Consider the following 16,993-nt stretch of genomic DNA (forward strand, 5'->3'; position numbering starts at 1 on the left):
CATCTCTGTTTACCACCTTGCTCTCATCCCAGCATTTCTTCCTCGTCGAGGCCAGTGCCAACCTTCCATATTGCGTTCTGTGGCAGCTTATTCTCTCCTCTTCTTTGCTAATATCAAAGGAAGCTCCATCAGGGTGGAAACCACTCCTGAAGAGGCATCCCAACCCATCAGGCTCCTTGCGGCCTGGCAGCCAACCAGACACAAGTCACCTCAGCAGCCTCTTCCATGCCATGGGCCTACTGCTGGCCTTGCAGCTTCGTGGCTACACACAGCCAAGCCTTGTGCCTCCTGCTGTGCAGTCATGGACTCAAGCAGAAGGGACAGGACAACCCATATGGGGGCCTTCTTTCTGTCTGGATCCTCCTGGGTTTGTAGGCAGAGGGGATCCCCCAGTCAGCATGCCAACCAGGTGCCTTCTGCTGGCCTAGCAGGGCCACTGGCACATGTCCGCACAAAAGTACAGATCCCAGGGAGAAGGCAAGGCTGACCTGTCAGCTTCAGACAGAAGTGACCTCACAGTCCCTTTCCGTGACACGTTCCTACTGCTGCCCTATCAAGTGCAGAGGCAGAAGTGACCTCACAGTCCCTGCCACAGTCACATTCCTCCTGCTGGGGCAGGAGATCCTGAGGTAGAGCTGACCTCTCTCTAGTCTCCTAGGGACTAGATTTGACCTTTCTGGGTTATAGATTAAGCAAAGTTTTAGATGGAGCGTTTTGTGTTCTGCTTGTGGTGTCAGGTCTCTGGTTAGGGTATGGGCACACATTATGCTTAAGGGTTTTGTTTACATCTGTCAAGAAGTCTAGGATGAAATAGAGCAATTTAATGTTAGTGTTAGGGGCAGTGATTCAGGTGAGCAAGAGAGTAAATGTAAGGGAAAGGGGCTATGGGCTGAGTTTTTCTTCAGGTGATACTTTGATTTCTGCATTACAATAGTGGAGTCCTGTCAGGGTGTTTGTGTAATGTTTAGGTTGAGGAATTATTGTTACTGTTGAAAATAGTTTATAGGCCCTACAAGACTGTTTGAAGTCAGTGTTACAGCAGCCTCAACATGACATGAACCCTCTTACCTCTGCAAAGGTAAGCTTCTGAGCTCCTCCTCTTTTCTCTTCCCTCCCCCAAATCTCACATATGTCCTGGCCAGGTTACTCCTGACCTCCCCATATCAGTCATCTAACTGGGATCAGCTTTCTGATGGCTTTCATTATATCAAAGTACCTGTCTCACCTCTGCTGGCTACTCTATTCCGTAGTATTAGACTGCTCTATTCTCTACACTCTGTTGGCCATTCTAGTCTGTTACTATGAAAGCCTCGCATGGGAACTGTTACAGCAGATAACTAGAGGCCCTGATTACAGACAGTCAAAGACACTGTGCTGAGAAAAGTCTCGGTTTGTTTTGCCGAAGCAGAAGGCCAAGGCCTGACCCCAGCCAGTGGGAGGGGAGATCCTGCACCCCCAGCACCTCCATGTCTCACTCAGGGCTCTTCCTGGAGTCTGTGGGGTAGGGGACGATGCCGATAATATCATGTGAAGGACAGTATTATGACACCATCCAGCGTTTTCACATGGTTGAAAGGAGAATACATTGTCCGAATGCCATGAGTATGTGAAATATGTTCATCTGACTCGTGTCAATATGGAACAATGCTAGGGCTGCATGGTATGATGAATGTGACTTTCTGTCTTACATACCCTTGGATAACCACACGTCTAAGTGAAACAGAGTCTAGAAGTTTGTGTCAATAGAGGGTTTGAAGGGTAAATCGTGAGACTCGGGTCTAGGGGATAAGAGAACAAAGGAGTTTCCAAAAACTGCTGACTTTTCCATGGGACAAGTCTCTGATATCTGGGATAAGAGAACGAAGGGGTTTCAAAATAACTGCTAACTATTGCATGTGGCGCTACACGGGTCTCTGATATCCAGCTAAGATATGACCAAATAAGAAGAAGGGGGGAAGATGAAGAACAATCGAAGGACAAAGCTTGGAAGGAAGACTATGAGCCTTCAGTACGAGCGACCCCTCAGAGGAACCACTGGAGACCGATACGCATGCGCACATGGGGTGGTTTGGATCCTGGGAAACTAATTATAATAACCCTGCCTTTTCCAAAAAGTGGTGTAGAATATGTATTAGCCTAGGAGCATAAAAACCAGCCACCTGATGTAATAGGTGTGTGTCTTGGTGGATCAGAGACTCCCGGCACACCCAGTGCTGTTTCCTTGCCTCTATTCCTTTAGTAAATTGTAAACTTTAATTGCAATCCTATTTGGGACTCAGTCATTTATTGCAAGTATAACATGTCTCCTCATAAGCCATGGCCAAGGGGACAAAGGTGTCAGTGCTGCTACAGCCTTCCATTCTTGTCAAAGCCCTCTGCCTTCTCCTCTGCAGACTTTCCTATGCCGTCCCACACCTCTCTGAAGGCTGCAGACAGGCACTTCTCTTCCCCACCTTGCTCTCACTCCTGTATTGCCATGATTTCCGTGACGCCTCTCCACTCCTGCCAGCTGTTCCTTCAAACACAAGGGTGTGGGCTGATCCAAACTCCTTCTGGGTGACCTCTGGACCCACAGCACCAGTTCCAGTGCCTCACCTCCAAATCAAGAATTTCATCTGACTACCCGCTCTAAATCTACCCTCTTTAAGTTTAAAGCCATTCCCCTTGTCCTATCAGTGCACACCCTGAGTAAAAGTCTCTCCCCAGCTTTTCTGTTGGCCCACTTTAAGTACTGGATGGATGCTATAAGGTCTCCTCAGAGCCTTCTCCAGGCTCAACAACCCCAACTCCCTCAGCCTGTTTTAATAGGAGAGCTGCTCCAGCCCCTTGATCATCCTTGTAGTCCTTGTCTGGACTCACTCTAATAGCTTCAAGTCATTCTTGTACTGGGAGCCCCAGAGCTGAACGCAGTACTCCAGGTGGTGTCTCATGAGAGCAGGTGGGAGTCTCATGAGATTCCCGCAAGCAACCTCTCAAGCCTGTCCAGTTCCTTACCACCAAGAAGGAACATGACGATCTATAGCCAGGTCTTCTTCCTGTAAGGGTCCTACTGGGTATGTAGGCAGAGGGGATCTCACAGTCGGCATGGCAATCGAGTGTCTGCTTGTACTGGGTCTGACAGGGATGGAGTTAACTTGCCCTGCAGCAGCCCACATAGTATTGTGCTCTGTGCAAGGTGAAGTTGCTCAAGGAGTCCTCCTAGCTTGGCATTAGCCACAATTGAGCTGAACATGTGCTCCATGTAATCATAAAGGGAGATAACAAAGAGGGTCAATGTTGTTGACCCAAGTGCCCATCACTGAGGGGTGCTGCTGGTATCTGGGTGGCAGGAGGACTTTGTACCACTAGTGTCCAGCCACCCTCCCCCTCACATCATCATCCCTTTCTTCAGTCCAAATATCACCAGTCTGGCTAAAGGGAGACTCCAGAAGACCATGGCAAAGGCCTTGATAAAGTCCAGGTTCACCACATTGCCTTCTTTCCCCTTCCCTACTGCTTCAGCAATTTCTTTATTTTTTATGCCACATACCTGAAGATGGCTGTGGCAGGACTTTCCCCATCATGTCAGCAGGAGCAGAGGTGACAGTTGCAATTCTCCTCGCCCTTTTATTTAATTATTTATTTACTGTCATTCCATAAGATGCTTTTGATGCCTGCCTTTTCCAAGTCCCCAGAAATCTCTGAGCCAAACCTCTGACAGAAAGCCCAGTCCAGAAAGTCATGGTAGTGTGACATGGAGGAGAGGAGCATGTGCATTGAATCTGTGCAAGAGGCATGACAGAAATCTCACAGGGACAACAGGGGTTGTTTCTGGAGTCACACAGGGCAGCGTCAGGGCTCTGTGAGGTGCCTATGTCTGAGCTGGCCTCCCATGCTCCTCATACACATGGGGCTGTTGGGAGACACAGGTCCCTGCCTTGCACATCCACATGCAGTGCACTGCAGTGCCTGCAGTGTCCCTTTGGCTCCTGCAGCCACTGCCAGAGGCTGGGAGGCATCTCAGCCCTGCGGTGCCTCACCCTGCTCTGCCCTCCTCCGAGATACCCCAAGGCATGAGGAATGGGCACAGAGACGTTCAAGGAAGCACATCCCAGAACTGCCTTCAGGTGGCTTCCCAGGGGACGTTACTTGGTTTTGTGACACTATCTGTCCAGCTGGCCTTCATGAGACTTCTAGGAATAGCTGATGGCCTTTGTGCTCCTTCGTGTTCATCTCTCCACACACATATGATGTGCCTGCTGGAACCAGCATTGGGTTTCTCTTTCCATGTCTTCCATGCACATACATCAGGCCCTGCTCTTCTGGGAAATCCTATCCCCCGAACAGCAAGTGAACAATGAGCAATGGCCTACTCAGTCATTGCTGAACCCCCTGCCCGTACACCCCACAGCTCTGAGCTTGTGATGGCAATCTCCAGAGTACGAAAAATGACCAAAAGATAACCTTGTTCCTGAAATGCTTTATGAGTCATATGCAGAAGACAATGGGCTTTTTTTTTTTTTTAAAAAAAAAAAGATTATCAGGTCTTATCAGGTCATCAGTTTCCTCAAGGCATCCTTGAGTTCCTGGTTCCTCATGCTGTAGATGATGAGGTTCACTGCTGGAGACACCACTGAGTACGGAACTGTCACCACAAGGTCAAGGGATGGGAAAGAGATGGAGGGGGACTTCAAGTGGGCAAACAGGACAGTGCTGACAAAGAGGGAGACCACGGCCAGGTGAGGGAGGCATGTGGAAAAGGCTTTGTGCCTGCCCTGCTCAGAGGGCATCTTCAGCACTGCCCTGAAAATCTGCACATAGGATAACACAATGAAAACAAAAGAACTGAAGAGTAAAGAAAAACTGAAAACAAGTAGCTCAAATTCTCTTATGTAGGCATTTGAGCAGGAAAGCTTGAGGATCTGGGGGATTTCACAGAAGAACTGGTCCACAGCATTGCCGTGGCAGAGGGGCAGGGAAAATGTACTGGCTGTGTGCAGGACACCATGGAGAAAGCCACTGCCCCAGACAGCTGCTGCCATCTGGGCACAAGCTCTGCTGCCCAGGAGGCTCCCATAATGCAGGGGCTTGCAGATGGCAACGTAGCGGTCGTAGGCCATGATGGTGAGAATATAAAACTCTGCTGTAATCAAGATGACAAATATAAAGACCTGTGCAGCACAGCCTTGATAGGAGATGGTCCTGGTGTCTCAGAGAGAATTGGCCATGGCTTTGGGCAGAGTGGTGGAGATGCAGCCCAGGTCAAGGAGGGCGAGGTTGAGGAGGAAGAAGTACATGGGGGTGTGGAGGCGGTGGTCGCAGGCTACGGTGGTGAGGATGAGTCCGTTGCCCAGGAGGGCAGCCTGGTAGATGCCCAGGAAGAGCGCAAAGTGCAGGAGCTGCAGCTCCCATGTGTCTGCAAATGCCAGCAGAAGGAACTCACTCACAGAGCTGCTGTTGGGCATTGTCTGACATTGAACACAGTTTTCTGTTAAGGAGGAGTATGTAGAGCAAAATCAGAAAACCTCTCTGAGGAAAACCTATTTCAAGTCTAAAAGCACCCTCCAGCTCGAGCCTCTCTCTTTGCAGGAAAACCTTTCTGCAGCTCTCTTGCTTGAGCTGTGGCTGGGGCTGACTGAGAGTGGCACTGGGAGCAGGGGCTGGTTTGGGCTGCAGAGGAGTCCTTCCTGCTGTGCAGCAGAAGGAAAGCAGGAACGTGGGGGAAACTCAAGTGCAATCCACTTATCAGATCAATGAGCTTTGCAGTGTTGTTACAAGCAACTCTTCTGAAAACACTGTAGAGCAAGGTGTAAATTCTTTGCTTTATTTTCTAGTAGTTAGCCCTATAATTCTTAGGACGATGATCACACTTCCGTGTTTTTCCAAGATGAAAGTGGAGACAGCTGAGAGCAGAGAAGCCCCAGCTGAAGTGAGGCTGCACAGAATCCTCACCTCATTTCTGGTATACCTGATCAGAATCTCAGCTCTTCCCTCCTAGCCGGGGGTGCCGAGGCCTCACTCCAGCTGCCCACAGACAGCCATCCAGCAGCACGGAGAGCGCCTTAGCATGGAGGTGTCTTCTCCTTCAGGATCCTGGATAAAACAAGTATGCCATGAGAGAGGTAAGACCTGACGGAGAGGAACATGCAGCCCAGGAGAACACCCCACAGACAGAGTTGGATATTCACAAGCTGGGGTGTCCCAGTATCCCACTGCAGTGTCTGGAGGAGGTTTGGCCACCCTGCTTGTGAAAGACCAGGGGCAGCTGGGATATGGCACTCCAAGTGGTTTCTGCCAGACTTCCTCATGTTGCAGTGCAACCCAGCAGCAGTCTCAAAGCCTACTGCATTGCTCACTGCCCTCCCATAAGCAAGACCCAGCAGGAGACCCTTCCAGGACCTGCAGCTGCATGGCCCTGCAGCCAGACACTTACCTCGTCAAGGGCTGTGCAGATTTCTCCTGCAGGCAGCTCTCAGCATCCTCCCACTGCCAACTGCCTCCAAGCCCTCTCTCCTACTCTCCTCTCCTTGTGCCAGCTGCAGTCAGAGCTCCCAGCCCTGCTGCACTGTGCAGAGGAGCTGCTCCTGGGCAGAGCTGTCTCTCTGCACCAGGGTCCTCTTGCCACGAGCTCTCTGTCCCAGGAGCCCGGCCCAGCTCAGCACCAGAGACCCAGCCCAAAGCATTGTAATGACTCCTCTGGTAGCTTTGGTGATGAGCCCATGAACCTCAGGCACTCAGAGACAATTGAAGACATCTCTCCAGAAGTCCAAATTAGATGCAAGTTTCCTGGAGTTTCCCCCTGAGGCGAGCACTGACACAGCCTCCCTTGGAGCTCGTTAGAGCAGAATATTGGAGGCAGTGAGGACAAGTAGACAAAGGCAATGTGAAGGTGACACTGAGGTGTAGACAAAGTGGATGTGTTTCACCAAGCACAAGGGTAGGCCTTGATGCCCACCCTCTGGGAAGGGAGATATTTTCCTTTCATACCTTGCTCAGGGCTCCCCCTGCGGCAGTAGGAGATGAGAATTTCTTTCTCTTCAAGTCCAGTCTCAACATCCTGAAGTCAATTTTGTAGCATTATTTCTTTGTCATGCCATTTTTCCCTACAGAGGAAAGCTAAAACATCTCCAAAAACACCCTTCAGGCAGTCTCAGGCTACTTTTGCTCTACTTGGGTGCTCCATGCCACTGGGCCAGAGAAACCCAAGTCTCTCAGACACTCTATACACAGCAGGTGCTTTAGGCCCTGAACCCCACCTTGGCACAACCTCTCTGGGCACAGTCCTGCATCTCTCGTAAATGAGGAGCTACTCACTGGGACAGCCTTGTGCAGGTGGGGTAACACCATATTGGAGCTGAGTCTGATAACTCGTATTTTCTTGATGGACATGCTCCTCATAAGGCAGCTCTGTAGGATGCTGGCCTGGGTCCTGGTGAGCAGGCACCACTGTTCATATGGCATCCCTCATGGTGCTCCCCTCCTCCTCCTGGGTGCTGCTCACTCAGCAGGGTCCCCGTCTGCCCTGATATGTGGGGTTCCTCTTCCTCTTCTGTAGGACTAGGCTCTTCTCCTTGTAAATGTCAAGAGGTTTTTGAATGTAAGATCCTACAGTTTCTCAAGGTTCCCCTGGACAAATGCCCCACTCTGTGAACTGTTAATGTCTGCAGGGAGATGTCTCATCCTAACTGTGCTGTCTCTCACAAGATAAAAGCATCAGCAGCTGCAGAGATTTTGGGCAGTAGAAGAGTAACCAGTTGAATGGAGCTCCAACACAGTGTCATAGAAGGGTAGAGGATGGAAGGCTGCCAGATTCCACCTTTCTGTTCTTCTCATGTATGCTGTTATTTCTCGGAAGCTGAGTCCTAAATGTTGTTAGGCTGTGCAAAGAAAAAATTTAGAAGGGCCAAAGCCCAACTGGAGCTCAATACATCTATTACTTTTAAAGACAATAAAAATGTTTTTTGTTTGTTTGTTTGTTTTTTAAATATAAATACATAAGGAAAAAAAAAAGAGAGAGAGAGAGAGAGAGAATTAAGGGGAATCTTCATCCTATATTGGATGTGAGAAAACAGAATAAGAAGAGATGAGGAAAAGACTGAGGTACTTAGTGCAATCTTTACCTCAATATTTAGCAGCAAGACCAGTTGTTCCCCTTGTACTCACCCCCCTGAGCTGGTAGATAAAGATATTGAATAGAATGAAGCCCTCATAATCCACAAGGAAATGGTTAGAGAACTGCTATTCTGCTTCGATGTACTCAAGTCTATTTGGGCTCCACACATTGGTACTGAGGGAGCTGGCTGAAGTGCTCACCAAGCCTCTTTCCATCACTTGCCAACAGTCCTAGCTATCAGGGGAGGTCCCAGTTGACTGGTGACTAGCAAATGTGACAGCCATGTAAAAGAAAGGCCAGAAGGAAGATCTCGAGAACTACAGGCCTGTCAGTCTGACCTCTGAGCTGGGGAAGCTCATGGAGCAGATTATCTTGAGTACCATCACACAACACTTTCAGGACAATCAGGTGTTGAAGCCCAGTCAGCATGGGTTTATCAAAGCCAGGTCCTACTTGACAACTCTGATCTCAATCTACGGGAAGGTGATGCGTGTAGTGGGTTTATGTGTCAAGGTTTTGGTAGCAGGGAGCCATAGGGGTGGTTTCTGTGAGAAGGATCTAGAAGCTGCCCCATGTTTGGGAAGGGCCCCACTGCTGACCAGAGCTGAGCCAATAAGCGATGTTGTTTTGCGCCTCTGTGAGAGCATATTTAAGACAGGGAAAAAAAATCTGTGGCACACAGCAGCCGGGAGAGTGAAGGGAGTGAGAAAACAGCCTTGCAGGTGCCAAGGTCAGTGCAGAAGGAGGGGGAGAAGTGCTCCAGGCTCCGGAGCAGAAGTCCCCTGCGGCCTGTGGTGAGGACCATGGTGAAGCAGGATGTCCCCCTGCAGCCCATGGAGTACCACGGTGGAGCAGGGTTCCATGCTGCATCCCTTGGAGGAGACCACGGTGGAGCACGTGGCCCTGCACCGATGGAAGCTGCCGCCTGTGGAAGACCCCTGCCGGAGCAGGTCCCAGGCTGGACCTGTATCATGTGGAGAGGAGACCACGCAGGAGTAGGTGACCTGGCAGGAGCTGCTGCCCGTAGGGGAGCCAGGTTGGAGCAGTTTTCTCCTGAGGGATGGACCCCGTGGTACGGATCCATATCTGGAACAGTTCTGGAAGAGCTGCTGCCTGTGGGAAGCCCACACCGGATCAGTTCATCAAGGATTGTGTCCCGTGGGTGGGACCCCACAGCACAGGGGACAAGAGTGACCGAGAAGGAGCAGCAGAGAAACGCTGTAGACTGACCATAACCCCCATTCCCCCGCGCCGCTTGGGGGGAGGAGGTGGAAGAGGGTGGATGGGGGGGGAAGGTGCTTTTGGTTTCTTTCCTTTGTTTCTCACTTCTCTAGCTTGTTAGTAATAAGCAATAAATCTTACTATCTTCTTATGCCGAGTCTGTTTTGCCCGTTACAATAATTACTGCATGATTTTCTCATCCTTATCTCAATCCTTGAGCCCTTTTCACATATTTTCTCCCCATTCCTCTTTGAGGAGGGGGAGTGAGAGAGCAGCTGTGGTGGAGCTCGGCTGTCCACTCGAGCAGAACCACGAAAATGTGCTCAGTGGATGAGGGAATGGCTGTGGATGTGGTCTACCTAGACTTTGATAAAGTTTCTGAAGCCATTTCCCACAGCATTCTCCTTGAGAAACTGGCTGCTAAAGGCCTAGATAGATGTACGCTTCATTGGGTTAAAAACTGGCTGGGTGGCCAGGTCCAAAGAGTTGTGGTGAATGGAGATAAATGCAGCTGGAGGCCACTCACGAGTGGTGTTCCCCAGTGCTCAGTACTGGCTCCAGTTCTCTTCAATATCTGCAGTGATGATCTGGGTGAGGGGATCGAGTGCACCATCAGCAAGTTTGTAGACAAGACTGTCCTGGTTTCAGTTAGAACAGAGTTAATTTTCTTCCTAGTAGCTGGTGGAATGCTGTGTTTTGGCTTAGGATGAGAAGAGTGCTGATAACACCCCGATGCTTTAATTGTTGCAGAGCAGTGCTTATACCAAGCCAAGGACATCTCAGCTTCTTGCTCTGTCCTGCCAACAGGCAGGCTGGGGGTGCTGTAAGAGCTGGGAGGGGACAGACCCAGGACAGGTGACCCAAACTAGCCAAAGGGGTATTCCATACCATCTGACGTCATGCTAAACAATATATAGGGGTGGCTAGCCGGGGGGAGGGGGCCGGACTGCTCGGGGTTAGGCTGGGCATTGGTCAGCAGGTGGTGAGCAATTGCATTGTGCATCACTTGTTTGTACATATTATTATTAGTAGTACTATTATCACCATTGTATTATTCTTATTCTTATTCTTATTCTTATTCTTATTCTTATTCTTATTCTTATTCTTATTCTTATTCTTATTCTTATTCTTATTCTTATTATTGTTATTATTATTTTCCTGTCTTATTAAACTGTCTTTATCTCAACTCACGGGCTTCACTTTCCATTTCTCTCCCCCGTCCCAGAGAGGGAGGGGGGAGGGTGAGCGAACGGCTGCGTGGTGTTTAGCTGCCGGCCAGGTTAAACCACGACACTGGGGAAGGGCAGGGCGAGGGGGACCTCCTCTGGCTGTATCTCTGAGGGGGTTGTGGAGGATGCGTAGCCAGGATCTTCAGCTGGGTTCAGGGTGGGAGGATAAAAGACAACAGCTGTGAAGGTGAAAGAGGAGAGCTTCAGGCTAAACAGAAGGCAAAAAGCCTTCCCACCATGAGCTCAGCTAGGCGTCACCCAGAGGCTGTGCAGTCTCCGTCTTTGCTGGTTTTGCAAAATGCAACAGGATCAAGCCCTGAACAGCCTGTTCTGACCGTGCTTATGACAGCTTGGGCTGCAGGCCTCCTGAGGACCCTGCCAACATGCCTTATGGTCCTTTGACCTCAGGCCCAGTTTCTGGTGGTGCCAGAGGAGATGCTGTGTGGCCTGAATCCTCCTGTGCTGTAGGGGACCATCTAAAGCCAGGCAGGTGAACATCTCCTCTTCTCCCTTGGCTGTAACTGTAGCCTGGGAGACACTGCCTCAGCCATCTCTGCATTATACCTCCATCTCCTGTCTTCCAGCTGTAAGCACCTAAAAGTCCATTACCTGGATGTGCTCTGAGGTGTGGGAAGAGATCTAGGCTTTTCTGGGGTGTTAATTCTCTCCCTCTGCACGCTGCTCCTCTCAGAGACGGTCTCATTTTTCACTTTCTTTCCTACCTGGAGGGAAATGCATACTCTGTCCTGGCCATAAAGCTGAGCATGTTTATTACTTTTGCCACACTTCCACATCTCCTGGATCTGTCACCTGGAAAAGTGAATATTGCGTGCATGTTCGTGGCCCTGCTTTCTTCCATCTGTGCAGCAAGGTCCACATCTCAGTGTTATGTACTTTTTTGCAAAGACTGTGAATGGTCATGGATATGATAAGATTCTTCGGGGGGGGGGGGGGGAGGTTGGGCACAGGGCTTTATACAAGATGCAGAATGATCTTAATGGTGTTGGCCTAACAATACTAGAAATGCTTTGAAAATGTCAATAAAAGTAAAAAAGAAAACAAAACTAAACAGAAATAAAGTCAAACTTCTAAAACATTGATAATTTATGGATGCACATTTACAGCTTTTACAAACTTTGGTGATTCTGCTTTCCTTTTTTTTCATAGTTAAAAATGGCCAATATTGATGTTTTGACACACTGCCCAGCCTCCACCTGCAGCTCCTGAGGGCCTCTGGTCTCCCACAGCTCCTCTTGACAGCTGCCAGCCCCAGGCAAACACCTCTAGTACAGAGGGGCCCCTGAACCTAGCAAGGTCTGCCTGGAAAGGTGAACAAATTATTCCAACATAGGAAAGAAAATATAAATAAATAAATAAAAGAGCATGTGTTCATCACTTCAAACACTCTGCCTAGAACAGTCCTTGTATGGCTATCCCTTGGGGAAGGTGAACCTCGTTAGCTGCAGCTTGCACTGGGCACACAGCTGAGGAGAGTGTTTTACTGTTTACTGAACTGCACCACGCTTAACTTTGGTTGGTTTTCAATGGGGAGCAGTCCTTCTGTGCCTGCGTGTCGGCAGTTCTGTGGGGAAAAGGGCTGGGAGTTGGTGCAAAGGAGCTGTAACGTGCAGTGGCAGTCCTGACTGGAGAAGTCTGATGCTCAGCTTGGAAAGTCTGATGCCTTTCCAAGCTGACCAGACCTCCTTAGGAGACCCTCTGGATCAATATCAAAGGAAGAGGGCAGGGAATTGAAATAAATCAATAAAGAATCCAGCTTGAAGGGAAAGCTCCCTTATTATCAACTGCTCATTGAAATGTGCCTCATTCACTAGCTTTCTGAAATCTCCCCAATTAGACGTAAAAGCCCTGAAGCCTTGAAGGAACTGCTGGGCAGAAAGAGGACACAGGAGGGCTCTCTGCATTGTGCCGAGCCCCAGGGTGTATTTGGCGCTGAGTCCATGCACCTCTGATGCTGAGAGGAGATAGCGCAGGCTGTTCAAGAGGTTAAGGCCAGGAGAAATGCTGAAGGTTCTGGGAGTGTTAATTGGTCCCACTGGGGGCCATTACCACCACAGCTCCCCCATGGACTTGTTAGCAAAGGAAAGGGGAGGCAGTGATGATAGGCAGGCAAAGGCAAAGTAAAGGTGGCCCTGATGGCAAGGAAACCTTGATGTGTTTTATCAAAGCAAGCACCAAGGCCTGACACCCAGCTCTGGGAAGAGTGCTTCTGTCCCTCACGCTGCTCTTCAAGGGGCAGTGGGATCTGGGGTGTGTGATGGCAACTAAAGGACAACAGTGCAACTCCAGTGCACAGGACTGCAAAGAGGCCACATGGTTCCAGTGCCAGGAACACAATGTGTCGTCTCATAGGCCCCAGTGGCAGAGACAACAGCCAGAGCCACGGGGACAAAGACTTCTGCTGTGTCAGGGCCTTCCAGCCCTGTCAGTGCCCTTGGACATCTCCCCACAGGTTGTCCTATCCTGTCCCATGCATGAACCATTTTCCCTGCAGCCTGGAGACATCCAACCTGCTTCCCCACCACAGCATCTCCCTACCCATACTAGGGACTCCTTGTGCTCACTGCCTCTGACTTGAAACACAAGCCATGGGCTGAAGCAGACTCCCTCTGAGTCACCACAGCACTGCCCTTGGAGTGGCATTTCTTTCTCCTCATCACCACTCTGGACCTCCAAAACAGCCAAATTATGGTGGATGGATTTCCTTTCTCATGCTCTTTACCCTTACCCAAAATGTGCCATCATCTCTGAAAGCAGATTTCCATCTGTCAGGAACTCCTACAAGGGTGCCCTGAGCCTGTGCTTCACCAGGCCTACGAAGCGCAGGGCTCTCAGCCTCCACACACATGACCCCTAGCCCTGTCTTGGCACACCTCCTCTGAACCCTCTCCATTCCTCCCTAGTCCTTCAGAAAAGGAGCCTCACACTGGGAAGCCCTCTTCCAGTTATGGCCACACCAGTGTGGAGTCATGGAAGATGAGAAGTCCCTTGCCCAGGTGGACACACTCCACATGCTCCACATTGGAGCATCCCAATGTGGATGTGACCATATCCGTGTATACACTGCTGGCTCATATGGCATCCCTGGTTGTGCCCAAGCTCTCTCCTCCTGGTTGCTCTTCCTGCAGTCTGGTCTAAGCCTGCTGTGATGTATGGAGCTGTGCTGCCCCTGATGCAGAGCAGAGCATCACAAGATGGGAAAGAGAGGCTCTCTTCTCCTTGGAAAACAGAATGAGATTTATTCACCAAATCCCAGCGTTTCACAAGGTCATCTGCAAGGAACACTTACAGTTGATGGACAAGTCTCAGGTTAGGAACCATGTAAAGAAACTGGGAACTGTGAGCATGGTAGCCCCAAGCCCTGCCTGCCCTCCTCCTGCCACGCTCCATCAGGCGGCTGCAGCAGAGGGGACCCACAGCCAGCCCCTGGCTGGGCTCTGCCAGCCACCTCTCCAGTGCCATCCCTGCTGCCTTAGGGTGCTCTGTGAGGCGCTGGGTGACCTCACAAGGCCTGCTGGCCAGCACATCTTCTGCAGGGCAACCAGCAATGCAGCAGGGGCCTCACCACAGCCCTTCCATTCCCCTCTCTCCCCTCATCCTCGGCCTTGTCTCTGCTGGCACAAGCAGCCTTGGGAGGGGCTTCCTGGCCTCCCATTGATACTGAGCTGAAAGGAGAAATAGTTTCTTCCTTGACAGAACAATGGCTTCAGATTTGAAAAGCTTCATTAGGAGATAGGTGAAACCTTTTCTAGGTTTTGTTAGAAAGAAGGAAGTTCAGAAACATTCACCCCTGATGTTACTTTAGTCACTAATTAGTCAGCTTTATCTATAAGAGCCTACAGACTTGTATCTCAGAATGAGGGCAAGGTGACCCAGGCCTAGAGCATGTGTCAGAAGATTAGGTGAGAAACTCATGCTATATATATCCTTGGATGTGTAACCACCTAAGCTTTGTATGCATGCCTGAGATGAAAGAATAAGAGAAGAAAGATTTCGATGGCTTGAGCATGGACAAGAACTGGATTCAACTAATGAACATAGTGAGGAAGACTACCGATGACCACCAGAGACCCCTGAAAGACAGGGGAAACAAATGTGCATGTGTCAGCGACACTTACTGATTTTAATGAGTTACAGGAAGTAGTATGAATATGTTTTGGGGAAATGTGATTAACATGTATGTTTTGCTTGTATATAATCCCTATAGCTCAAACAGTTCTGTAAGCACTGGAGTGATCCCCTGTGCGTCCAGGACCTCAATAAAAGAACACCTGCTTTCTAAAACTCCAAACTGAGTCTTAGAGAGTTACTTTGACTGGCTTTTATAGTATCACCCTCGCCTCCTGCCAGCTGCTGCCCTCTGAGGATCCTGCTGTGAAATACGTTCATCTGATTCATGTCAGTATGGAACAATGCTAGGGCCGCATGGTATGATGAATGTGACCTTCTGTCTTACATACCCTTGTATAACCACAAGTCTAAGAAAACCAGAGTGGTTAATGTATATAGTTCTTGTATCTTGCAAAGGAATGTTTTAGCAATTTGTGTCAATAGAGAGCTTGAAGGGAAATGTATTTGTAGGCTTTTCCTTGGAGTCTCTGATATCTGGGGGGTTCAGAATAACTGCTAACTATTATGACTATTGCATGGGACACTATGCAAGTCTCTGATATCTGACCAGGAGATTAAGGAGCAGGGGAGAGCTGAAGAACAACTAAAAGACAAAGCTTGCAAGGGACACTGCACAAGTCCCTGACATACAGCCAAGTTGGACAAAGGAGAAGGACAAGAGGGAGGAAGACTATGAGCCTTCAGCATGAGAGAACCACAGAGACCCTCAGAGGGACCACCAGATACGCATGCTCCAGTAGGAGGGTTTGGATTCCAGAAACTAATTATAATAACCCTGTGTTTTTTTTTGAAGTAGTAATGAATATGTATCAGCCTAGGAGCATAAAAATCATCCGCTTGATGTAACTGGTGTGTGTCTTGGTGGAGCAGAGACTCCCGGTGCACCCAGTGCTGCTTGCTTACCTGTATTCATTTAATAAATTGTAAACTTTGATTATTGTCCTATTTTGAAGACTGAGCCATTTATTACACTGGTACAAACGTGGCCCCACACCAACAGCACTGTTCATGCTGCCTTTGCTGCCTTGCCTTGTCCTCTCCCTCGACTCCTTGTCTTTTCCAGGCCACACATTCCACACCCAAACGCATCCCTTTGCTGTGGCCACCCTCTCCCCTGCCCAGTGGGATGGCAGAACCAGGGCAGGACATGGTAGAGTTAGGCTGTGTAGCACCCATGCAGAGCACTTGTGGCAAAGTGGGAGCTGAGATTGGGTGGTGCAGAGGAGGCCCCATTCAGGAAAGATGAGGTTAAACAGCAGCTTTGCAGTGTGTGTGTGTGGGGGGGGCTGGTGTCCATCGTGGTTTGGCATGGGAGGCTTCTGGCCATGAAGGGGCAAGGGATGGGTTGACACAACTTCTCTGGGCAACCTGTTCCATTGACCACCACCCCCAAAGGAAAGAATGTCTTCCTTATACCTAATTTTAAAGCACCCTCTTTTAGGCCCCCTTTAGGTACTGGAAGGCTGCTATAGAGAACCAGCTTTCTCAGCCAGTCTTCACTGAAAAGTTGCCCCAGACTCTCTATCTTGTTTTTGGCCTCTTCTAGACTTTTTCTAATAATTCTAATGCTTCCATGTCCTTCTAGAGTTTGGGGTCCCAGAACTGAATGCAGTACTGAAAAGCAGAGCTGAGGGAGAGAATCAACTCTGTCAACCTTTGGGCCAAACTTGATTGATGCCACCCAGAATGCAGTTGGCTTTCTGGGCTGCAAACTCACATTGCCAGCACAGGTTGAGCTTCTCATCCACCAGTACCTCAAGTCCTTCTCCTCAGAGCTGCTCTCTACTCATTCTCCACCCTGCCCCAATCCAGCTGCAGGACCTTGCACTTAGCCTTTGTGAACCTCATGAGGTTCCCACAGGAAAATCTCTCAATCCGGTCCGGGTCCATCTGCATATCATCCTTTCCCTCCAGTGTATTGACTGCACCACCCAGATTGGTGTCATCAGCATACTCACTGAGACTGCACTCAGTCACACTGTCCATGTCACTGACAAAGTGTTAAACAGTGCTGGCCCCAATACTGACTCCTGAGGAACATCACTCTTTACTGACCTCCACTTGGACATTGAGCTGTAGACTCCAGCTCCTTGAGGGTGACCATCCAGACAATTCCTCACCCACCAGGTGATCCATCCATCACACCCATGTCTCTTCAATTGAGAGACAAGGCTATTGTGTGGGACAGAGTCAAATGATTTGCACAAGTCAAAGTTCACGATGTGAGGTGCTCTTCCCCTCTCCACCAATGCTGTAAACCCATCGTAGAAGGCCACCAGGTTTGTCAGGTACAATCTGCCCT

General features: G+C 49.6%; 1 protein-coding gene across 1 annotated transcript in view; it reads right to left on the reverse strand.

The window, feature by feature from the left end:
• The window catches only part of LOC309890897 (ATPase family AAA domain-containing protein 2-like), a gene marked incomplete at both ends in the record, with an annotated part of 70,628 nt that extends 53,951 nt beyond the window's left edge, over window positions 1-16,677 (reverse strand). Inside the window, one exon of the mRNA XM_082785292.1 lies at window positions 16,478-16,677. Coding sequence (XP_082641418.1) covers window positions 16,478-16,677 — 200 coding nt within the window. The remainder of the gene's footprint in view (window positions 1-16,477) is intronic.
• Between the last annotated feature and the right edge of the window lie 316 nt (window positions 16,678-16,993).

Source organism: Aythya marila, assembly GCF_965140915.1.
Source record: "Aythya marila genome assembly, contig: HAP1_HAP1_SCAFFOLD_153, whole genome shotgun sequence".
In the NCBI taxonomy this organism is placed as follows: Eukaryota; Metazoa; Chordata; class Aves; order Anseriformes; family Anatidae; genus Aythya; species Aythya marila.